Genomic DNA, 23361 nt, shown 5'->3' with positions numbered 1-23361 from the left:
GTTCCGGGCTCCACGCGCGCCCCGGTGACGTCAGAATTGGGCTGTTTTGAGCGTGGAGGGAGTGGGGGGGGGAGGGAGGGAGGGGCTGCCGTCGCTGCCAACGAGACGGCGGACGCGTCCAAGAGGTGACGGTCAGCCGAGACGCGCGGCGCCGAGGGGTGGCGCCGTTGAGGCGGGAGTCGCGGCTTCAGTCAGTCAGAGTCAGTCCGGGAGTGAGTGAGTGAGTGAGAGAGAATCACCTGATCTGCCGCCGACTTTTTTTATTTATTTACTTACTTTCCTTCTTTTTTTCTTCTTCTTCTTCTTCTTCTTCTTCGACTTAACGTTTCTCCTTCTCCGGGGAGTGTCCCTAATAAATTAGCCTTCCCGACGCCCCCCTCCTCCCCCGACCCCCCCGAAAAACAACAACAACAACACCGTCACCGTCAACGGCTGAAAACAGACGGTTGAAATTCAAAATTTATTCGAAAAGACGAGAGTCGGTGGGAGAGGAGAACCCCCCACACACTCCCCCCTCACCCCCCACACCCCCCGGGGGGGGAGCCCGTGCTTTGTGAGGAGGTTCGGGTGAGGTGAGGAGGCCCGAGGCCCGGAGCCGCCGGTTAGCATGAGTCAGGCGGCGGCGGCGGCGGCGACAGCGCGGGGTTAGAGCCCGGGGGGTTAGGCCTCTCCTCTCCTCCTCCTCCTCCCGCCTCTGTTGTTCCTCTCTCGTCGGCCCCATATTTCCCCGCAGCCTCACCCCGTCGACGGAGAGTCGGACGGACGGACGCACCGACCGACGGACGGGACGGGACGGACGGGAGGAGCTTCCACACCGGCCGCAGCGATGCCGTTCTTCACCAACAACCCCTTCGACCAAGATGTCGGTGAGTCCAGTGCGGGGTCTCTGTGCGTCTGTCTGTCTGTCTCTTTGTCTGTGTGGGTCCCTGTCCCCTCTCTCTCTCTCTCTGTGTCTGTGTGGGTCCCTGTCCCCTCTCTCTCTCTCTCTGTGTCTGTGTGGGTCCCTGTCCTCTCTCTCTCTCTCTCTCTCTCTGTGTGTCTGTGTGGGTCCCTGTCCCCTCTCTCTCTCTCTCTCTGTGTCTGTGTGGGTCCCTGTCCCCTCTCTCTCTCTCTCTGTGTGTCTGTGTGGGTCCCTGTCCCTCTCTCTCTCTCTCTCTGTGTCTGTGTGGGTCCCTGTCCCCTCTCTCTCTCTCTCTGTGTGTCTGTGTGGGTCCCTGTCCCTCTCTCTCTCTCTCTCTCTGTGTCTCCCTGTCCCCCCTCTCTCTGTGTCTGTGTGGGTCCCTGTCCTCTCTCTCTCTCTGTGGGTCCCTGTCCTCTCTCTCTCTCTGGGTCTGTGTGGGTCCCTGTCCTCTCTCTCTCTCTGGGTCTGTGTGGGTCCCTGTCCTCTCTCTCTCTGGGTCCCTGTCCTCTCTCTCTCTCTCTCTGGGTCCCTGTCCTCTCTCTCTCTCTCTCTCTCTGGGTCCCTGTCCTCTCTCTCTCTCTCTCTGTGTCCCTGTCTCTCTCTCTCTCTCTCTCTGTGGGTCCCTGTCCTCTCTCTCTCTCTGGGTCTGTGTGGGTCCCTGTCCTCTCTCTCTCTCTGGGTCTGTGTGGGTCCCTGTCCTCTCTCTCTCTCTCTCTGTGGGTCCCTGTCCTCTCTCTCTCTCTGGGTCTGTGTGGGTCCCTGTCCTCTCTCTCTCTGGGTCTGTGTGGGTCCCTGTCCTCTCTCTCTCTCTGTGTGGGTCCCTGTCCCCTCTCTCTCTCTCTGTGTGTCTGTGTGGGTCCCTGTCCCCTCTCTCTCTGTGTGGGTCCCTGTTCTCTCTCTCTCTGTGTCTGTGTGGGTCCCTGTCCTCTCTCTCTCTCTCTGGGTCCGTGTCCTCTCTCTCTCTCTCTGGGTCCCTGTCCTCTCTCTCTCTCTCTGGGTCCTTGTCCTCTCTCTCTCTCTCTCTCTGTGGGTCCCTGTCCCCTCTCTCTCTCTCTGTGGGTCTCTGTCCCCTCTCTCTCTCTCTGTGGGACACTGTCCCCTCTCTCTCTCTCTGTGGGTCCCTGTCCCCTCTCTCTCTGTGTTTGTGTGGGTCCCTGTCCTCTCTCTCTCTCTCTGTGTCGGTCCCTGTCCTCTCTCTCCTCTCTCTCTGTGTTTGTGTGGGTCCCTGTCCTCTCTCTCTCTGTGTCGGTCCCTGTCCTCTCTCTCTCTCTCTGTGGGTCACTGTCCTCTCTCTCTCTGTGTTTGTGTGGGTCCCTGTCCCCCCTCTCTCTCTGTGGGTCCCTGTCCTCTCTCTCTGTGTGGGTCCCTGTCCTCTCTCTCTGTGTGGGTCCCTGTCCCCTCTCTCTCTGTGTGTGTGGGTCCCTGTCCTCTCTCTCTCTCTCTGGGTCCCTGTCCTCACAATAGAAAATTATCCGTTCACTTCCATGGTTCAGTTTATTTCCATTTCATCATCTAAAATATTCAACTTCATTTATGTCGATGGGTATATATAAAAAAATAATGTTGTTGCTTAACCGGTTAGTCTAGATGGATGGGTGTTTGGGCAACTGTGTCATATTGTACGTGTGTTTTAACAGTGAAGAGTGTATGTTAAAATGCTATTGCAATACCCCCAGTCCAGTAGGTTTTTAAATTGAATTATAATTTGTATTGTAAATGTAGGTCCTCGGTGTGTTATGTATAATGGGCTGAATGTTAGTCCCCCCCTCCTATTTTAAAGATGTGTGGAGTTTTTCTTCCTGTTCTATCTCAAGACCCTTCTCTTCAAATGTGTTCGTCTCCACTGGCTCCCCATCCCCCAGAGGATCGAATTCAAGATCCTCATCCTCACCTACAAGGCCATTCACGGCCTCGCTCCCTCCTACCTCTCCGACCTACTATCCCCCTACCTACCTGCCCGTACCCTCCGTTCCTCTGGCTCTGGTCTGCTCCACATCCCCCGCCCCAACCGCCCTACCATCGGTGGCCTTCAGCCTCTCAGCCCCGAGGCTCTGGAACTCTATCCCCAGTGCCTTCGCCGCCTCCTCCCTTTCCTCCTTCAAGGCCGGTCTCAAAACCTTTCTCTTTGACCGCGCCTTCAGCTCTCCTCTCGACTCTCTACTCGCTCCCTCCCTTCCCTCCCCTCATCCTGACCATTACCCCCCTCCTCGCTCCTTCCCTCCCCTCACCCTGACCATTTCCCCCCCTGCTCGGGTCCCGACCCAAATGTCCAGCGCCTTGGGACGCCCTCCCGACGTGAAAGGTGCTCTATAAATGAAATCTTGTTTTTGTTGTTGGTCACATTCCTACCCCTACCTTCCCTGCTCTTGATCCCAAACCCCAGCTCAGGTAGAAATCCCTGACTGTCCAGCACCTTGGGATGTCCTCAAGATGAAACGCCCTGTGTATATAATTTGTTGTTGATATTTCATTTGTCATTCAAATTTACCCCAAATTCAAGTAAATTGGCAACTTACATTTGTAGAGACATTGGTGGAACAAAATTCAGCCTTTACCCTGTTTGCCGCCATAATATTCAAACTTCTAGTTTCTCAGCCTTTAGTCTTCTTCTGTGGAATGCAAAATGTAACTTCTGGGAAGGGTTTCCACCTGAGGTCACATTGCAATCCAATTGCACAACATGTTGCAACACAGTCTCACTGGTGTCCCCCAGCTCTGTGGGGAGACTAACAACATCTTGCATTTATACAGCACCCCACATGTAGGGTAGTGTCCCAGAGCACTTAACTCAACATGAGCTGCACCATCCAGAACTGTGCAGCTCATGTTGTCTCCCGCACAAAATTCTGTGAGCCCATCACCTCCATCCTCGCTCGGTTATGTTGGCTACCCTTCAGATCAATTTTGTTTTCCCCCCGTGGGCTCGTCCCACCCTACCTCTCTGCAACCTTACCACTCCCTCTATTCCGAAGGAAGTACATGTAAATAGGCTGACTTTGGTTTTTGAAAGTTATGGTCTGAGAATGGCATTTTCTTGTAGCTTTCTCTCCCTAACCTAAGGCACTGTGGCCAATTGTAACTTGCTGAATGGTGCCTCAGCTGATATCTGCTAACAGACTGCATCAAACACATTTGAAAGACCTAAGTGAGCAAGCTTTGATGATCTCATCGGTATTTTGGGAGGATTTGCTGATTCTATTGTGAATCCTCTCAGCTGATCACACGTTCAGCTCTTTTTGTCATGGAGACACAGCAATATCCAGGACAACATACTCCTGATTGCCTAGTTCTATATTTTTTCCTGAACAAAATAAGAGGGTAACAAGTTTTTATAGGGATCAGTTAACGTGAAGCAGGAGATTGAAACTTGTGCAGGATTCTCAAAGCTAACATAAGATTGGAACACCAATAAGAAAATGTATATATAAAATATATAGTGCCTTTCGGAATAGAGGGAGTGGTCGGGTAGAGTATTAGATGCAGATTTGCAAGGCTTGGGGACCCCAGAATGTGCATTGGGATTCTACTGGATTTTAACCAGTTAAAACCACATAGCTTGCCATCCATATCGCTGTCTGGCAAGCTTTCCAGCTGGGAGAACCCTAACCATCAGGGCTTTGGCTTGCAGGGTTAACAGGAACTGAAGAATCATTCCTGCTCCCAGTGACTGGTCTGTTATCAGCAGTATCCTGGAATACTGACTGCCAAGCCCGCAACAGAGGGTTCATTTCTGACATTACCCCCCCTTTCCTATGCCTAACTTTTCAATAACTCTTCTAAGCTGTTCCCCTGATAGCAGTACTCGCTCTAAGCAAAAATTAACAAACCACTGCAAAAAAAATTAAGGAGGTTATGTTTTTGATTGTTAATTTATTGTGGGCGAGAATTTCTCTTTAATGATTGTTTTTTTTCGCTAGTGCTGCAGGTGAGAACATTAATGAGCCCGTTTTAAACTAGAACCAGTTTTGACAAGCTAGAGCAACTCCCCCCACCCCCGCTGGCTATCAGGCTCATTTTCAACACAATATTCCTTTAGTTAAAGGTGACTCTTTGCATGTGTTAATCTGTTCCAGGACAACAACTTAACATTGTGCTAGCCAGCAGGAAAAGGGAAGGGAGAGTTACGTTTATTGACTATAAGCACAGTCAGAAATGGTTAAGGAGGATCTTGAACGCAGGCAGAGAAGAAGTTGTTTGAAAGGGCAGGGTGTACTATGGTCCTCAGTCTGTGCCAAGATTGCTGCCCTCAACCAAGACACCGTGAGAATGCTACAACTGGCTTCAGCACCTCAGCTTAGCAGAGGGAAAATTACTAAGAAAATCTTATGTTGTTGGGAATACCAATGGTATTTTTTAGGGTGTAAGCTCAGGGTGTGAGGGGAACAGTTTGGCTGTCATTTTTTAATTTTGCTCTCTTCCCCCCCCCCCCCCCCCCCAGTCCCCCCTTGAATGTTGGTCAAGATAGCAGAGGGCACCTGTCGAAGGGGAATAAGGATAAAATCTTCAGGATGTATCGTTTGTGATCAAGTGCTGGTGGTTATGAAATAGTTGGGTTGTTTATTCAACCTCTTTAACTCTGCGCCCAACCCAGTCCCCTTTTTGTACAAATGATGAGTTCAGACCAGACTTTTTTTGTTTACCTTACGTGCTATCATTTGTTTTTCTAGCGAACAAATTAAAATGTTTATAACTAAAAAAATAGCTTCTGAATGTTAGAGAATAAACACTTGTGTGAGGCATGAGTCGCCCACCGTATCAAACATCCTGTGGCATAATTAAAATGCAGGTGTCCACTCACTGTTTAGCCCCAGGGATCTGAACAGTCTACCTGAGGAGAGAACCGTGCCAGAACTTTGTCCCTGGCGTGTGACTAGTGTGTGACTCGATGCCTGACTCAAGAGTAAGAACTATTGGAACATGTTGTCTCTTTGATTTGCCAAGTTATTCCTGGTGCCTCTGCACCAGCGTTACACAGTCACAGGTGCAAGACTGTCTAGCACTAAGTGAACTGTGAATCAGTTCCCCCCAGATACAGTCTCTACACTTGACAGGAATCGCCTGGTACCTTAATATTTTTTTTTAAAAAAGGCAGCTTCAGGGATATGGGGAAAGGGCAGGTAAGTGGGACTGAAAGGATTGCTCTTGAGGCAGCTGTCACAGTGATGATGTACTATAAATTTCTATGGTTCTGTATTATTTATCTGCATCTCTGGTTTGCAGTGCAGAGAAGAGAGAAGAGACTGTGGAATAGCATTTTGTTTTTACCTTTGGGACCTGCAGTGCAACCTTCTCGTTTTCACTACGAATAAAATAAGTAAGGATAATGGGAACCTAGTTGCCAGTGGTCAGAGTCTGCCCACAGTTTGACACTAATTCAGTGGTTGGTTTGTGGGGTGTGAAGTGCCACATTGATGCACAAGAGGATAGTTTCCTTCTCCACACACCTCTGTTTACCTAGCACTAAGTAGGAACCCGGTTGTCAGTCAATTGGCTTTCCGGGTGTCGTATGTCTTGAAAAAAATAATTTGGTCTCACTCGATTCACTTCACAGTATATTCTGTGAAGCTCTTTGAGGTGACTTGAAGATTTGATAAGACGCTATATCAAATGCAACATTTTTTTATTATATACCTGAGGCCCAATCAGAATGAAAGTTTAACTGGCTTGATTTAACCCTGTGTCTTGCCCATATTAACACTACGGGTACCAAGAGTTCCGCTTCTCAATGATGTAATGCTGCCTTGACACGACTCAAGACGCTGCTTTTCGACTGTGCCTTCAGCCGCCATTCAGCTCTCCCTCATCCCAACCCCGCTCAGGTCTGATATCCAACTGTTCAGCACCTTGGGACGTCCTCCTGACGCGAAAGGCGCGTTACAAATGTCATTTTGTTGTTGATATACACTTAAAGTCATTGTTGGCACTAAAATCCCATTGCCTTCGGATGGCACTAACCTGCCCTATTTTTCCCTCAGAGAAAGTTACAAATGAGCACAACACCAGTGAGGATTGGACACTCATCATGGACATTTGTGATCGGGTTGGGACGACGCCAACTGGGTAAGGAACCATTAGCTTCTGCCAGGAGATTATAAACCTTGTACACGCTATAATACATTACTGTAGTCCTTTGAGGAATTCCATGTGGATTTCAGTGTGAACCATGTACGTTTCTGTCCTGCTCTATTAACTTTAGGCCCAAAGATTGTCTGAAAGCTATCATGAAGAGAGTGACTCACAAAAATCCTCACGTGGCAATGAAGGCATTAACGGTGAGTCTCTTTTTGCCACTTCCTACATTGCTCACTGTGAAAACATGGTGTTTTTCGCTTTGCCCAGTTTCCTATATTTCGTACCTATAGCAGTACCATGTGTTTGAGTATTTACTGAGTAGTTCTTTGGTTGGCTGTCCCTGTGACTTTCAGTAGCGGGAACCCCATTGAAGGTGTTTTTCATGAAGTAGGGGAATGCAAGCTCTCTTGTTTGAATTAAGTTTGTTCCAGGTGTCTGGTTGGCCTTCAGCCTTTCTGCCCCCGTCCTTTGGAACTCCATCCCACAGTCCCTTCGCCTTGCTCCCTTGCCTGCTTCAAGACCCATCTCAAGACCCTCCTCTTTGACCATGCCTCCGGTCACCCTCCTACCGCAACCCTCCCTGCCCTCCTGATCCCAAGCCGCAGCTCGGGTCTAAATCCCTGACTGTCCAGCGGCTTGGGATGTCCTTCCAACGTGAAAGGCACTGTAAATGTCATCTCTTGTTGTTGCTTCAGTATTTTCTGAATGAGAACTCTGACAACCACTAACAGCTTGTGACATGGTAAAACTAGCCGATCTCCAGTGACCACACTTGTATTTTATCTCTTCCTCCAAAGGTCAGATCAGTTGATGATGTAAGTTTCCCACGTTATTCAAAGAATGTTGTCTTCTCTTTCTTCCCTGTCATTTACTTTCACCTTAACAGAAAATGAAATTAACTTTTCTCTCTTTACCCCAATCTTGCAGTTACTGGGTGCCTGTGTATCGAACTGTGGGAAGATCTTTCACCTGGAGATTTGTTCTCGTGACTTCACGACTGAAGCTAGCAATTTATTAAGTGTGTATAATAAGGTACAGTAAATCTGAGTGGCTTGTAAATGGCTTATCAATCGGGTGGATTTATAATGAATGTTGTAGTTATAATATTCTTTGCATTTGATATACTGTGCTCTCAGAATTTTTTATGTTGTAGAAGCTATATCAAATGTAAGGGTTGTATACTGTTGCTGGTCAACAATGAATGTTGTGAAGAGCGCATCTACGCATATTTTACATTAATCTCCAGAGGAAGGAACGTGCAGGTAATGGGACTCTTGTCTGAGAAACAGACATGTGAGAGGAGTGTGGAGGAACGGGAAAGCTTTTACAGGCCTTGCGTTGTTTGCTTCAAATATGGAAGATGCTTCCCATCTGATCTGTCATTGTGATAATACTCATTTCCTTAATATGACACTTAGTATTTAGCAACTTGCCTGATTGCTCAAATGTATGTAACTGTTCCTGTCAAACTCTCAGAGCTTCAGTTACTAGTATCTGAACAGAAAAGCCACATTAGTAATGAGATGCTGACAACAATCTGACCACTTTCATTCATGCTCTGTAAAGTCTCCCATTTTGATAGTTTTGACAATGTTATTTGTGCGAAAGCCCCCCTAAAACTTGCTATTTTGTACTGCCTTGTGTTTCAAACATTTTACAGTAAATACAGTTTTGTAAAGTGGCTGTTTTTTGTGGGTGTTTCACATCAAGGAGGCAGGCGTTTCCTGTGGTAACTGAGGAACAATCCATTTACTTATACCATTACTCTTCTTTGTATTCAGGTTCACCCGAAAGTGTGTGAGAAGCTGAAGGCGCTCATGGTTGAATGGTCGGAGGAGTTTCAGAAGGACGCTCAGCTTAGCCTCATCACGGCCACCATCAAAGCTCTTAAAGAAGATGGTGTGTCATTCCCCTCGGCCAGCTCTCAGGTACCATCCTCTGAATTGAAGTGTTTTTCAAGGGCCTGTAATTACATCTGTCTATTTAATTGTCTTAGGAGTATTTAGCTTCCCTGTTATCTTTAATGTCATTACACTTGACACTCACTCGTCCTTTGTTACTGTGTAATTGTTGTCTAAGGGGCAGCTTGTCTTCTGATATGTTTGGAAATGCCTGTGGTAGGTTGAGACGTTTTGTTCTGATGGGAAGACTGTACAAGGCGTTGTGGACATGCAGCACTTGCCACTTGTCACGAGCTGCTGCAGAAGGTTCCAGAATCTGATGTCGAGCAGCCAAGAGTGCCCTTGGTCAGTTGGCTTCTGGGTTGCAGGAGTCTCAGGAATTCTGTTAGAGAAGTAACGGTGTGTGTGGGGGGTGGAGACTGCATTACAAACGGTAGGTGCTCCCAAAAGAAAAAGTTATGAGAAGCCAAGGCAAACTACAACAACAATTTGCATGTTTATAGCACCCCTCACGTAGGGTAGCGTCCCAGACAGTGGCAGAGCACAACACCAAGCCGGTGGGAGGTGACGTTTATCAACACTTCGCATTGTTGGAGGAACGTTGGGCAAGGAATGTTCCGAACAAATAACCTCTCAAACCTTTTTAACCAGGGCACCTCAAAACCCTCCAAAAATGGCACTGCACCTGTTGCTAGAAATGCTGAAGAAGAGGCTCTGGCTAAAGGTAAGAACAATTAATGTGATCTTTCACTTTTTTTTAAAAAACAAAAAGATGACATTTGCCATCAAGGGAACGGGTGGACAGTTTCCAACTCAAGGTGGGTCCGTCTCTGCCATTTGGCACTGGAGTGCAGTTTCAAGCAGACCTGGGTGGAGTCCTGTAGAATAGTGGATCTGGGTTTGATTAGACGATTTGGGTTTGATTCCCGGGTAGCACGAATCCTTTGGCAAGTTTCCTTACTCCACATGCCTCTGTTTACCCAGCAGTAGGTAGGAACCCGGTTGTTAGTCAACTAGTGGATTGTTTTCCAGGAGTAATTATCCCTCCAAAAAAGAGGACCAAATGGTCACTTAATCCATGACAGTTTGTGGAACACAACTGTGCGCAATCGGTTTCTGCATTTCTCCCACAAAATACGCAGTCAATCCATTATTGTCTTTAATGCATTTTTTTTTTAGATAACCTTCACGTGGGCCATGACCCCGAGAACAGGCAGGTGGGACCTTGGTCCTAATGTCTCATCTGAAGGACGGCAGCTCCAACATTGCAGCAGCCAGAACCCAAACTTTTGTTGACCCAGGGTTGAGAGTTACAGCGACTGAGCCAGCATTGGGTTCAGTAGCTTTTCAAAGTATTCCATGGCAATGAGGGGTTTTATTTTGTCCTGGAAACTGTATGTTCTTTTGACTAACGGCAAAGGGTGTAATTGGCCCATTAAGTAACAGACAGAAGTTAACATCTTGTTTTTCTTCCTTTCTAGCTATTGAACTTTCTTTGCAGGAGCAGAAACCACAACAGCAGGTGGAGACCAAATCCCTGTACCCTACAGCAGACAGCTTTCATAACAGCCGCATGACTGAGGTCCGCATGGTCCGTGCCTTGTACGACTTTGAGGCCGTTGAGGACAACGAGCTTACCTTCAAAGCTGGAGAAATCATCACCATTTTAGATGACAGGTATGCCTCCCATCACTCGAACACCAAAGGGGATCATGCTAAGTTATAACATTCTCACATTACTTGTGCTCTTTCTTAATTCCTAATGTGGGATGGTTTGGATTAACGAGATGAATATGTTTTTATACCAGATTTGGCCAATTTCATAAACCGCATCAAACAGAGACTAAATTGAGCTACGTGTAAATTGATGGGCAGGCACGGTCATGTCTGGGTTTGCACAGCCCAGGTAACAGCAGCCATGTTTTGTTCTGTACAGTGACCCAAACTGGTGGAAAGGCGAGACGGGCAGAGGAGTCGGTCTTTTCCCTTCAAATTTTGTGTCAACCAGCCTAAATGCAGAGCCGGAAACAGGTAAGAGACTCCTCCAGGGAATACTGGGGAGGGAAGTCCTTTGGATGCTTATTGTATCAAACTGGTCAGACCTCCTTCCACTCCCACCACACTGTTCTCCATGTCCACATTGTCCCATCACTTTGTGCCCTTCTGACTCGTGGATGCCAGCTTTTGGAATATATACATTCCTATTGTTCCATGACCTTTTATAATTGGAGTTGAGGTACCGGTCAGCCATGATCTAATAAAATGGTGGAACAGGCTCGAGGGGCTGAATGGCCTACTCCTGCTCCTATGTTCCTATGACCAGCAGCACTTTAATCAGAGAGCTCCACTGAGGAGCTGTTTGGGTGGCAACCTTTCAGGGAGAGGGAAATCAATGAAACGCCCCCGTACCCCAAAAGGTGAATTTTACAGCTTTAAGAGCCATGATGTAAATATCCCCTCCTGTTTTTTTTTGTTAAGTTGCATTACGATGATGAAGTCTGGTTGATGTTTTATGTGAATTTCCTGTTATCACTTGCTCTGTGGTTACAGAGATGTTAGAAAACCTGTTAGAGATTCCCCTGTCATAAGGGAACTAGAGGTCTTCTACCAAATGGGTTCAAAGTGAGGTCAGGAGATGTTTCTTCACCACATGGTCCATAGATGCAGAAATGCGGCAGGAAGACTGGATTAAGATATCTAAGATTGAGCCAATAAAGGGACTGAATGAACTGTTTACCAGTGCAGTGTAAAATGTGTGTGGACGCTTTAATGACTTCTGAAGCTATTTCCCTTGTGTTTTTCACAGTGGTTGCAGAGAAGCCGGTAGTGGTGGAGGAAACGGCTATACAAGAACTACAGCCGTCCGAGCCTGAGCCGGTTTATATAGACGAGGTCTGTGTCTCTAACATGAAATCTATCGATGAGACTTTTACTTTGTGTTCAGTTTCACTTTGTTTAAGATGGAAATACCTTTGCTGTATTTTCATAATAATAAAAATAATCCTTGCATTTGATACAGTCTTATCACATCATTGAGACGTTTCAAAGCGCTTCACAGAATATATTGTAAAGTGAATTGACTGTATTTTGTGGGCAAATCGTAACAGCTAATTGCACACAGCAGTGTCCCACAACAGTTATGAAATTGAGCGACCAAATTATTATTAGTAGCTTATTATTTACAGTAATCTTCACAAGATTTACTGTAAAGTGCAGTGACTGTGTAGTTTGTGGCAAATAATAGAAAGAGGTTGCACGGTCTTAAACTGTTTCTAAGCACTGTAAAGTGTAGTGACTGTTTCTGTAGATGAGTGCAGTAGCCATCTCATTTAATTACAGTTTGTGAGCTTTGCTGATATAGCTGAGCTTGTGGGCAGTGCCTTCCCTCTGAGACAGTAACTAGTCTGCAACGGAGATGACCATTTCAGTGTTTAGTGACAGGCAGTGTTGTGTGATGACAGCTACACCTGCTCAGAACTGGATCTAAACCAACTCCCATTTAATTTTACAGGAAAAGATGAACCAGGTGTTGCAGTTGCTGCAGAACGCAGACCCCACCATTCAGGAGCTGGACTCCCCAGGTCTGCTCCACCTGGAAGGTAATTCACTCTGAGCATCAAAGGCACCAATACTCCACAATAGGGCTTGGGGGAGGAAGGAAGCCATAGCCTACTTCTTTTATATCATGCACTAAAACTGTTTTGTGATGCTTTCATTATATATTCTTGCCCAAAGAAACAAGGGGGAGTTGAGAATTTTTTTTTGCCCAGAGAGTTGTTGCGATCTGGAATGCACTGCCTGATCGTGGTGGAAGCAGATTCAATAATAACTTTCAAAAAGGATTGGATAAATAATTGAAAAGGAAAAAAAAATTGCAAGGCTATGGGGAAAAAGCGAGGGAGTGGGACTAGTTGGTAGCTCTTCCAAAGAGCAGGCATGATGGGCCGAATGGCTTCCTTCTGTGCTGCAAGATTCTTTGTTTCTATATTTCTTTTAGGATTTTTTTTTTTAGGAATTCAAGTCCTTCACATTGATCAACATTTCTTAATATTTTTTTTAAAAAAGCTTCTGTGGAAATCTTATCCCTTTTGAAAATCTTGAAACTGTCATTTAAACAACTTCCCGTTTACAGTGTAGTTGCAGAATTATGTTTCCTGTTCCTTTAATTGATGCAAGCAAGTTATTTAAAATGTATACAATAATGGGGCAAAAGTTAATGTTCCCCTCAAAAAGTAGTCAGGACCTTTAATGTCTGAAAGACAGCACCTTCGACAATGCATTACTTTCCCCATTACTGCATTGGAGCATCGGCCTCAAGCAGAGTGGTACAACCGGCTTTCATCATCTGCTTTTCTCCCCCTCCCCGCCACCACCCCCCCCATTTCATCTGGCCCGCCTGTTCCCTCTATAACCTGTAAATGTTATGTTTCTCCAAGGGAAACACAAACAAAAAAAAATTTCTCAAATAGGGCACCCGGCCCTCAGCAACCAAAAGGCTGGACTAGCCTAGACGACGAGCTCCAGTGAGGATATGTGCTTGAACCCATAACCCTCAGACTCTTGAGGCGACAGCAGTTAACTGAGCAACAGGCTGATATCACCCGACAGATAGACAGACACCCCACACCCATACGCACGCACGCACAAAGGATCTGAAACAAACACGTTGATACTGTGCTGCCCAGCCAGCCTTTCAGGTGCAGTACTGATCTGATCAGGGTACTGATTTTAATTTATACTGTTTCTCTTATTTGTCAGATGTCTGTCAACAGATGGGACCCATTATTGATGAAAAGCTGGAAGAAATTGACAGGTAGGAATTCAGACAAGATGTCCAATGCTTTTGTTTTCCCTGCTGTTTGTAACAAATCACCTAAAAAATTCAGTCACTACACTTTACAGTATACAGTATGCTTTACAGTACAGCTCTCTGAAACACTTTGAGACGTCCCAACGTTGAGATAAGGCACTATATCAAATGCAAGTATTATTATAAATTGCACTCACAACTACTTCAGGCCTTATCGTTTGTGGACATTGTAATGACTGAAATCCTAGTTGTGGCACTGAATATGTTGCAACCCTGTATCGTGGTTCTGTATGTCAAAACCTCTGTCCTTCCTTGCATCGCAAATGAATCATTTCCTGACAAAAAAAAGAGCTATAGCCTGACCAGTGTGTAACTGCTCTCTCCCTCAGGAAGCACTCTGAGCTTTCCGAGCTGAACGTGAAGGTTTTGGAAGCCTTGGAGCTGTGTAACAAGTTGATGAATGATGTGCCCATGTACTCGTCCATGTACTCTAAGCCTCACACGCAAGGTCCTGGTCAGTCTCAGGCACAGGCTCAGGCTTTCTATGCACAACAGTCTGCTTCTGTTCCTATGCAGGTTTGTATGCTATGTGGCTGTTGAGATCTCCCTTGGAGCAAATGTGAGGATCATTAAAAAATGTTAGTCACTCAATCCACCATTGCTGTGCACAGTTGGCTGCTGCGTTTTGCCCACAAAATGCACAGTCAATCCACTTTACAGTGTTCTGTGGAGTGATTTGAGACGTCTCATCAATGTGAGATCCCGTCTGCCTGTTCAGATGGATCCTGCGGCACTAATTCGCGAGGAGAATGGCATTTCTTTCTCTCTCTCAGTGACCTGGCCAAATCCCCCCACCCCAAATAAAATGTGGTCACTCAATCCATGAGTGCTGCGCGCAATTGGCTACTGCCTTTGTCCCACAAAATATACAGTCAATTCACTTTACAGTGTATCCTGTGAAGAGCTTTGAGACATCTCAATGACATGATAAGGCGCTGTATCAAATGCAAGGATTATTATCATTATTAATTGTGGGCTAAACAACGAATGGTAAGAAGTTTTGTTTGTGTTGTGTGCAGGTTTACCCGGGACAAGCCCAGAGTGGCACGTACATGCCTGGGGGCATCTCCCAGGTCATACCTGGTCAGGGGTACATAGGCCCTGATCAGATCGGCCCATTGCGATCTATGCCACCCACAGTCAACTCGTCTGCTTCCAACCAGAATAGTCAACCACCTTATCTAAGGTAAGCTGATCCAGCCGGTGTGGACACACTGACCCACGAACTGTAATATCCCTCAACAACAACAAATGACATTTACACAGCAACTTTCATGTCGATAAGACGTCACAAGGCGCTGGACAGTTAGGGATTTGGACCCGAGCTGGGGATTGGATCAGGGAGGGTGAAGGGTAGGAGGATTACCGAAGGCCCTGTATTGAGGTGTACCGTGAAGGAGGCAAGAGAGGGGTGTGGCGGAGGGACTGGGATGGGAGTTCCAAAGGGTGGGGGGAGAATAAATCATTGGATGATGGCATTAAATCCGGTGTGGGGGGGGGGGGGGTGAATGTTTCTCAGCTGCTTGACATTGCAAAATTTCTGGTGAGTTAGCCTTTATTTAACTGTTTATATTTATGTGTGTCCTTGCAGCCCGCTGCACTACCACTATTATTCCTGGTGGGGCTGTTGAACGTTTCACTGGGTTGTCAAACCTTCGCTATGTGGAGCTGTTCTCTGTAACATCAGCACTTGAGAGATTCAGCCCCCGTTTTGCATCCTTGGCTTTGTAATACAGTAAAACTCACACAAGTCACTCAATCCACGGCTGTTTGTGGGACGCTGCTGTGTACAATTGGTTGGCGTGTTTATTCCCACAAAATAGTGAATCCACTTCACCGTGTATCCTGTGAAGCGCTTTGAGACGTCTCAACGACGGGATAAGACGCTGTGTCAATTGCAAGGATTATTGTGAGGTGGTTGGACGCTTTTCTCTTTGGGCTGAGCTATTTTCCTGTGGTAATGGGCGCTGTGAGTTGCTGTGCTCCTAATGCCCCTCTATTTTTAAACAGCGCCGGCCCACCCGTGTCTTACATCAACCAGGCAGTGCCTGCACCCGCTGCTCCCTACACAACCCAGGTGGGAATGGGGAGCGATCTGTCAGCCTATCAGAACACTACTGCCAGCGGCCCGCAGGCCCCCAACTATTCCATGGCCGCTCCGCTCCAGCACGGCCCTCAGCAACATTCCAGCTATTTCCAGCAGCCTCTGCTTTAAAGGATCCTGATGGAAGCACCACACACGCCTCTCTCTCTCTCCCTCCCTCCCTCCCTGTCCTGGGATGAAAGTGTAATGTACTGGATTCAATGCTGTTGTGCTAATTGCCTCACCACCTGTGGAAAAGATTGGGTTGCGTTCAGCAAGGGTCAGCCTCGCAAAGTGAAGCATTGCACTGACATCCGAGGTTTGCATTGAGTTACCCCTTTAAAACTCTGTGTGGACACTTATAAACTCTTATTAGTTTTCCTTCTCTTTCTCATTTCTTGTAGCAGGTGTTTTAATTAAAGGGGTAATTTGCTATGTTTTCTGTCACTCACAATTCGAATGAATCTGTCAGTCCTGTTTTTCTAGCTACAAACTGTATCTGTGTGTTGTCAAATAAGTTTGTATTCAATCTTGCCCAGGACTGGGCACTTTTGATATGTTCTTCCCCTGGTGAGAATCATGAAAGCAACCTCGTCACAGTCATAGCCCCTTAAAGAGAAGCATTCCCAGCCTGTCTCCATCAAAGGACAATTGTGTGCTGTCTGCTCCCACTCTCCCCGGCTCAAGGGGCTGTGATTGAAGAAAGTTGCGAATGTTTTTCTTTGTGCCGAATACTTTGCAGTAAACGTCATGAGGTTAGTAGAGTCCTGTAGCTTAGTGGTTAGAGCACTCGCCTCGCAAGCGAGAGGACCTGGGTTCAATTCCTGGGCGGGGTGAAACGTTGGGCAGGTTTCCTTACTCCACACACCTCTGTTTACCCAGCAGTAAATAGGAACCTGGTTGTTAGTCGATTGGTGGATCGCTTTTCCGGGGGTAACAATTCCTTCAAAAAAATAATAATAATTTGGTCACTCAATCCATGGCTGTTTGTGGGTCGCTACTGTTTCACCCACAAAACACACAGTCAATTCACTTCTCAGTATATTCTGTGAAGCGCTTTGAGACATCTTGAAGACATATCAATTGCAAGGATTATTATTATTAGTTTGAATTTCTGTTATCAACAGAAATGCATAGAGAAAGTCCCCTATCCTGAAGTCGAATCAGGATAGGCTCCGATTCCCTCTGGGCAATAACTTAAGTCTTCCCGAGGAAGGGTGTGTGTGTGTAGGAAAGAGTTCCATTCTTCACCGATGGGGCCTAAACGTTCATCCTTTTCCCCCCCCCACCCAAAAAAAACAATTAAATACATAACTGTGTGAAGCCTCCGGCCCTTCCACTAGTTTTGGGTGATTGGAATAGTTTGATAGGTAGTTTCCAACTTCTATTTTCTGAATGCAAAGTCTCCTTTATTACGTTTTGACACGTCAGCTTCCAACTCTCTCACCCAAAGGCAACGCAGACAGAACTGTAAGCCTCCAGACAGCAGCACTAGGGAGTTGCGAGAGGAAAGAGACGATGTTTAGCAATTGTTATCATTAAAAACTAAACCCACTGCCTCGCATGCACAGCCAGACTGAGGCTTGGCTTGCATATTGTTCACCTGGCTTTTGGAAGCTGTATAGAAAATGTCCGCACAAGCTTATTGAGCGGAGCACAACTTTTAACTGTTCAGTGACATGTTAGCACACCCCCTTGTCTGCCTAGAATTAAACATCCCACTTAAAATCTCTTAACTGCAAGCCGCATGACTGAACCAAAAAGTCCCAGGCACACTATTTTGTCTCTTAAAAGGAAGCAGGTGACTGATACTGGCTCAAAAACCCTTGAGGATTTGCTGAAATATTAGCTGTGGATCTAAAACGAGTAGAGCTTGTCGTCCTTTTGAAAATGAGTTTTGTTGGTGTTTTGGTGAAACAGGTGATAACAATTCAGAGTGTATTGGTGACATCCAGGTTTTGACGAGGGTAAGGTATTGTCTGTGGGTTGATGTTGATTTGGTAATTCTTGAATAACGTTGCATTATAGCATTTTTTTTTTGCATTGGGGAATTTGAAAATTAGTGTGAAGCAGTGTGTTATGAGCTACTGTTCACTTCAGTACTGTGCACCCCAGTCACCAGTTCTATGGCCTTGTTTGCTTGTTAGAAAGGGTAACTGCATTTTCTTACTTGTGCATCTAAAAGGGAAATTTTTTCCCTGGAGTTAGCTGCCAGGATTGCATTGGTTTCTGTTCTTGTGTTGCTCAGAAGTGGAACATTATTGGCAAATGATACAATTAACTTCCAAATAATCCTGGGAATAAATACTTAACACTGCAAATGTGTGGGCTAATTTCATTACAGTATAGTGATTGATGAATCGATTATATTTAAAAAAAAACCTTAATGGCATTCAGAAGGCACAAATAAGGTCCTTGGGGTAGGAGAGGCTCTACTGAACACCCAATTGGCTTTCCATCATTCCACCCTTCCTCACCTGTAGAGTAGTGAAAATGTGGATCATGTCCAATCTATATGAATTTTGTTCCCTCCAGAATGGATGTCATTTTAACTTGAGTTAAGCAGCCGGTGTGACGTCCTGCATTTTGTCACAAAGATAACGTAACTAGAGGAATGAAAGTTGTCCATCACTGTTTCTTTCCTCAAACCCACACACACAATTTATATTAATAGGGATCTGAACCAGGAGGGCATCTCTAAAGGGTCATTTGACATGGTTGGCAGAGGTGCCAGCGATGGAGTGGTTCTTAAACATCCTTTGTAATTATTGGCAAGAGACGAGTTGATGACCAGACTCGTCTGCAAGATATCGGCATTTTAATTTATCTTTTATTTTCTGTATATGAGTTGCTGCTATGCTCTGGATACTAGTGCAGGTATTTTCACACCGTAAGAGAGATCACCCAAGTCTAACACGATATTTCTTTAATTGGGATTCCTTAATGAATGGAGGCAACTTTCTCGTTAACCGCAAGTGTTTCACACTGATGGTGATCGACTTCCCAAGCGGTGTCCCGTTCCCACAGAAATTCTAGGGATTTCTTAAGGAATTGTTGAATATTGCAGGTTAGACCGTAATGTATAATTACCTGGTAATACTAGTCTCCAAGAAAGTCTTAAGAAATTGTAATATTTTGTAGAAACTTTCAATTTTCTCTCTATTCTCTCCCCTCTCTTGAAAATGTGGTTCCATTGTGTCTGCAGCTGGTTGGAATGTGGCTCATATTGCTTTGAGCTAAGGCTCCTCACATTTATCTGCCAGAATTATTTAAAACTCGGCAGAATAAGACTTAAAACCAGGCTGCCTCCTTCGATGATTGTTTCACCCACAAAATATACAGTCAAGACGCTTTACATTCTGTGAAGTGCTTTGCGATGTACTGAAGACGTGATGAGGCGCTATATCAAATGCAAGGATTATTATTATTATTATTATAGTTGCTGCCTCCTCCGAGTGTTTATATGAAAATTCCTTACCATAGGCGGTTTAGTTGAATTTTACTTTCCTTCCCCCCCCCCCCCCCCCGACAAAAAATGTTGACAGTGGTGAATGGATTGAATCTTTTTGTTGTGTGTTAACTGCTCGATCATTGTAATTGGGAGCACGTCGGCTTAATTTTCTTCCAGATTTCCCATATTCTTGTTTTAAATATTTTATTCTTTCACGGGCGAGTACTGTAATATATTCTAGATGCAAAGACGTCAGCAGAATTATATGCACCGTTTGCTTGTACTGACATTTAACTGGCCTTTGATTCTTTCAAACAATAAAGTAAATAATTTGTTTTTTTTAATAAAACTGCGAGTGTTAGACATCGACTTTGTCTCGGAGCCACTCTCCCTGCGTTCAAATCCCTCGACTTAAATTTGAAAAGCGCATTTCCCAGTGGATAGAAGTCTCGGGAGCGCTTCAGAGGATTCACTGTAAAGAATATTTTGTACAGGTAAATGTGACGGTCAATAATGCGTGAAGTGAATGGCCAAATTTATTTGGGAGATTGTTGGCCATCAGATAAAACTCCCTTTTCAATGTGCCATAGGATCTTAATGTCCACCTGAGCAGACAAACACGTCCTCCGTTTAACATCTCAAACGCTCCGTCAACACGATTGAATTCTCCCAACACCATTTCCTCCAGTTCCTGTGAAGCACATTGTGTTGGGGCATTCACATAACCAGGGCTTAGCGTCCATCTTGACGCGTGCAGAGACATAAGCAGCTGCTGCTCGAGCTCTGCATCTCCCCACTGGTAGAACCGTTCCCTAAGTGTGTAGGTGGCGGTTGGCAATGCTCACACATTAAACGGTTTCCAGGTGGAAGAGAAGTCAACTGTAGTACGATTGTTGTACCTCCTGATCAGCCTCATCACCTGTATGTTGCACACATGGCCATTTCAGCTCATTGAGACGTCACTGTTTCTCAAAAGCCTGAGTCTAGTCAAAACAAGATGACCACAAACCAGAACATAATCCTCGTCAGTCCACACGCCTGTATTGCAGGAGCTGCACAAAGCCACATCTCACTTTATTCACCAGTCGCAAAGCCCTCAAACTGTTTAAAAATCAGACGTGAGGCCAACATAGATTTTACCATTTTTTATTTCTCTGAATAGAAAACGCGAACAAAACACAATTGGCTCCACATGGTGATTCCTCAGGTGATATCCATTGTGGTTTGGAACCGGGTTAGGCTCAGGCTCTCTACAAGCCCAGCTTAGTCCTCCTCCAGTGTCTCCTCTTAGAGTTGTACCTGGAGATATAAAACAAGTGATGAACAGGGCCGGCATTTTAGCATATTTTCAGATTAAATTAGCAGTAGTTTATCATCGCCGAACAAATCTATTTCAAGATCCTCACACACATCCTCAAATAACCTTCACGCCCTGGCACCTCCCTACCTGCCATGCGTACCCCCCAACCCACTACCTGCTGCCTCTGCTCGCCTGGCTCTGGCCTCCTGCTTGTCCCTCGTGCCCTCTGTTCCACCATCTTCGGCTGTGCTTTCAGCCAACTATCCCCCGAAACTCAAATTCCTCTATCCCTGTCGTTCCTCTCTTCCTCATGTTTCAGTGAGTGCCCGAAGACCCCCTTCTTCGACTACGCTTACAGTCACCTCCCCCCACCCTCTCCTGGCTTGGGGGGGTAACTGTGCAAATGCAGGTGCTGGTTTACTGCGCGCGCGCGCCAGTAACAGGGCACTATTTGCGAACGCGGAGGCTGACACCTGAGACGGAGCCTCAACCTTCCGCGTGTTTGCTGTCACCAGCTGAAATCTCACCACGAGAAGGGAAGACCAGACAGATTGGCGGCCAGCAGATTTGGTGTCAGCAGGGAAAATGGCAACGCTCCCACGGTCTGGAGCGCTGTAATTGCAGCCTGCGTTCACAACACCGCCCCACGCCCGCGGGGAGAAACGCACACTATTCCGACCAGTTAGAAAACCTGCCCAGGGGAATCCCCCTCCGCGTTGCCCCCCCCAAAATAAGGAAGGGTTTGCCAATAAGCAAGCGCCCCCCCCCCCCCCCCCTCTCAATCTGTAGATCCACACAGCGCAGAAGGAGGCCAATCGGGCAATTGTGTCCTTGATGGCTCTTTGAAAGCTACCAACCAGTCCCACTCCCCCACCCCTGCCCGATCTTTCCCCATAGCCTTGTAACTTTTTTTTCTTTTCGAGTGTGTGTGTATATATATATGTATATATATATAAACACACACACAATTGTCTTTCGAAAGTTGTTATTGAATCTGCTTCCACCGCCCCCTTCAGGGAGTGCGTCCCAGACCGCAACCACTCGCCGGGTAAAATTCTTCAGGGGGTTCCAGAGCGCTGCGGGTGACACGACACAGCCCCGCAACAACAACAATAATAATAATAATCCTGGCATTTGAAGGGGGGGGCAGCAGGTCCCCAGGCTGTGTGGGGGGGGGGCAGGTCCCCAGGCTGTGGGGTGGGGGCAGGTCCCCAGGCTGTGGGGTGGGGGCAGGTCCCCAGGCTGTGTGGGGGGGGGCAGGTCCCCAGGCTGTGGGGTGGGGGCAGGTCCCCAGGCTGTGGGGTGGGGGCAGGTCCCCAGGCTGTGTGTGTGGGGGGGGGGGGCAGGTCCCCGGGCTGTGGGGGGGGGGGCAGCAGGTCCCCGGGCTGTGGGGGGGGGGGGGGGGGCAGGTCCCCGGGCTGTGGGGGGGGGGGGGGGCAGGTCCCCAGGCTGTGTGTGTGGGGGGGGGGGGGGCAGGTCCCCGGGCTGTGTGGGGGGGGGGGGGGCAGGTCCCCAGGCTGTGTGTGTGTGTGGGGGGGGGGGGGGCAGGTCCCCAGGCTGTGTGTGTGGGGGGGGGGGGGGGCAGGTCCCCGGGCTGTGTGGGGGGGGGGGGGGGCAGGTCCCCGGGCTGTGTGGGGGGGGGGGGGGCAGGTCCCCAGGCTGTGTGTGTGGGGGGGGGGCAGGTCCCCAGGCTGTGTGTGTGTGTGGGGGGGGGGGGGGGCAGGTCCCCAGGCTGTGGGGGGGGGGGGGCAGGTCCCAGGCTGTGGGGGGGGGGGGCAGGTCCCGGGCTGTGTGGGGGGGGGGGGGGCAGGTCCCCAGGCTGTGTGTGTGGGGGGGGGGGGGGGCAGGTCCCGGGCTGTGTGGGGGGGGGGGGGCAGGTCCCCAGGCTGTGTGTGTGTGTGGGGGGGGGGGGGCAGGTCCCCAGGCTGTGTGTGTGTGGGGGGGGGCAGGTCCCCAGGCTGTGTGTGTGGGGGGGGGGGCAGGTCCCCAGGCTGTGTGTGGGGGGGGGGGGGGCAGGTCCCCAGGTTGTGTGTGGGGGGGGGCAGCAGGTCCCCGGGCTGTGGGGGGGGGGGGGCGGCCTCACCTGATCTTGTTGCCCGTTTTCATGCGGATCCACTGTGGAATGGGTCTGTTCTGCTTCTGCTTCTTGGCGAGAAAGCGCTTAATCCTGAAAGTCTTGTGAGACGCCTGAGAGAGAGAGGGGGAGAGAGAGGGGGAGAGGGAGAGAGAGAGAGGGGGAGAGAGAGAGAGGGGGAGAGGGGGTCAGTTGGACTCACACACTCACTCCACCCCCCGCGGCGCCATTTAAATTCATCTTTTTCTTAAAAAAACAACCCCCTCTCTCTCTCTCCCTCAACCATCGTCGCCCGAAAATAGCGGCCCCGCGGGTGAGACGCCAAGTTCAGCTCCCGGGCCGCGCGGGGTCAGACCCGCGGGGCCGCTCGTGGGCCGCGGATGGCGACCGATTGCCTCACCATAGCCCGACCGTCACTACCGACTCCTCAATGGCGGCGGCGAGAGAGAGAGAGAGAGAGAGGGAGAGAGAGCGCGACCGCCGGCGAGTCAGGACCCCGCCACATAGCTGTCCAAGACAGGTGCCTGTGCACAATGCCTCTCTCCCCCTCCCTCACACACACACACACACAATAATTCAACACCGTTCTCGGGTGAATTTTTTTTTCTCGCGGTGTAATTTTTTTTGATTTTAGGAGCGCGGGTTTTCGGGGTTTATTTTTTTTTTAAAAAAAAGATATGCGAATGAAAGGCCTTCTTTTTTGTGTGTG

The 23361-nt window shown here is 47.8% G+C and overlaps 2 protein-coding genes and 1 non-coding gene across 4 annotated transcripts; 1 reads left to right on the top strand and 2 right to left on the bottom strand.

Annotated features, from left to right (window-relative positions):
* Positions 1-305: 305 nt before the first annotated feature.
* stam2 (signal transducing adaptor molecule (SH3 domain and ITAM motif) 2) lies at positions 306-16590 on the top strand. 2 transcript variants are annotated; one of them, XM_042336287.1, is made up of 14 exons: positions 306-866; positions 6877-6961; positions 7098-7173; positions 7901-8005; positions 8755-8901; positions 9526-9598; positions 10356-10551; positions 10811-10905; positions 11681-11766; positions 12386-12473; positions 13633-13687; positions 14074-14260; positions 14764-14930; positions 15755-16590. In XM_042336287.1, the coding sequence occupies exons 1-14, from the start codon at positions 827-829 to the stop codon at positions 15957-15959; spliced, it is 1605 nt and encodes a 534-aa protein (XP_042192221.1). In that variant the 5' UTR covers positions 306-826; the 3' UTR covers positions 15960-16590. The 2 variants fall into 2 exon arrangements, with proteins under 2 accessions (XP_042192221.1, XP_042192222.1); XM_042336288.1 differs by lacking the exon at positions 9526-9598 and having other exon boundaries at positions 10376-10551.
* A 3818-nt stretch (positions 16591-20408) lies between these two features.
* rpl39 (ribosomal protein L39) lies at positions 20409-23141 on the bottom strand. Its single transcript, XM_042336354.1, has 3 exons — positions 23053-23141; positions 22662-22765; positions 20409-20577 (listed from the first exon to the last, which is right to left on the bottom strand). Exons 1-3 carry the CDS (start codon positions 23053-23055, stop codon positions 20529-20531), a joined length of 156 nt encoding a protein of 51 aa, XP_042192288.1. The 5' UTR covers positions 23056-23141; the 3' UTR covers positions 20409-20528.
* On the bottom strand, positions 21075-21210 carry LOC121849419. The gene has a single exon (XR_006085220.1). It is a non-coding gene; the product is annotated as a small nucleolar RNA SNORA69 (small nucleolar RNA).
* Positions 23142-23361: the final 220 nt, after the last annotated feature.

This window comes from Callorhinchus milii, unplaced genomic scaffold, assembly GCF_018977255.1.
Source record: "Callorhinchus milii isolate IMCB2004 unplaced genomic scaffold, IMCB_Cmil_1.0 Scaffold6, whole genome shotgun sequence".
In the NCBI taxonomy this organism is placed as follows: Eukaryota; Metazoa; Chordata; class Chondrichthyes; order Chimaeriformes; family Callorhinchidae; genus Callorhinchus; species Callorhinchus milii.
This window is presented reverse-complemented; position numbering and strand designations above follow the sequence as displayed.

Coding starts and splice junctions, on each gene's coding strand:
- stam2 (XM_042336287.1), top strand. CDS start 827: ATGCCGTTCTTCACCAACAACCCCTTCGACCAAGATGTCG. Junction 10,906..11,680: donor AAATGCAGAGCCGGAAACAG/GTAAGAGACTCC, acceptor TGTTTTTCACAG/TGGTTGCAGAGAAGCCGGTA. Junction 13,688..14,073: donor AAGCTGGAAGAAATTGACAG/GTAGGAATTCAG, acceptor TCTCTCCCTCAG/GAAGCACTCTGAGCTTTCCG.
- rpl39 (XM_042336354.1), bottom strand. Junction 20,578..22,661: donor AAAACGGGCAACAAGATCAG/GTGAGGCCGCCC, acceptor TTATATCTCCAG/GTACAACTCTAAGAGGAGAC.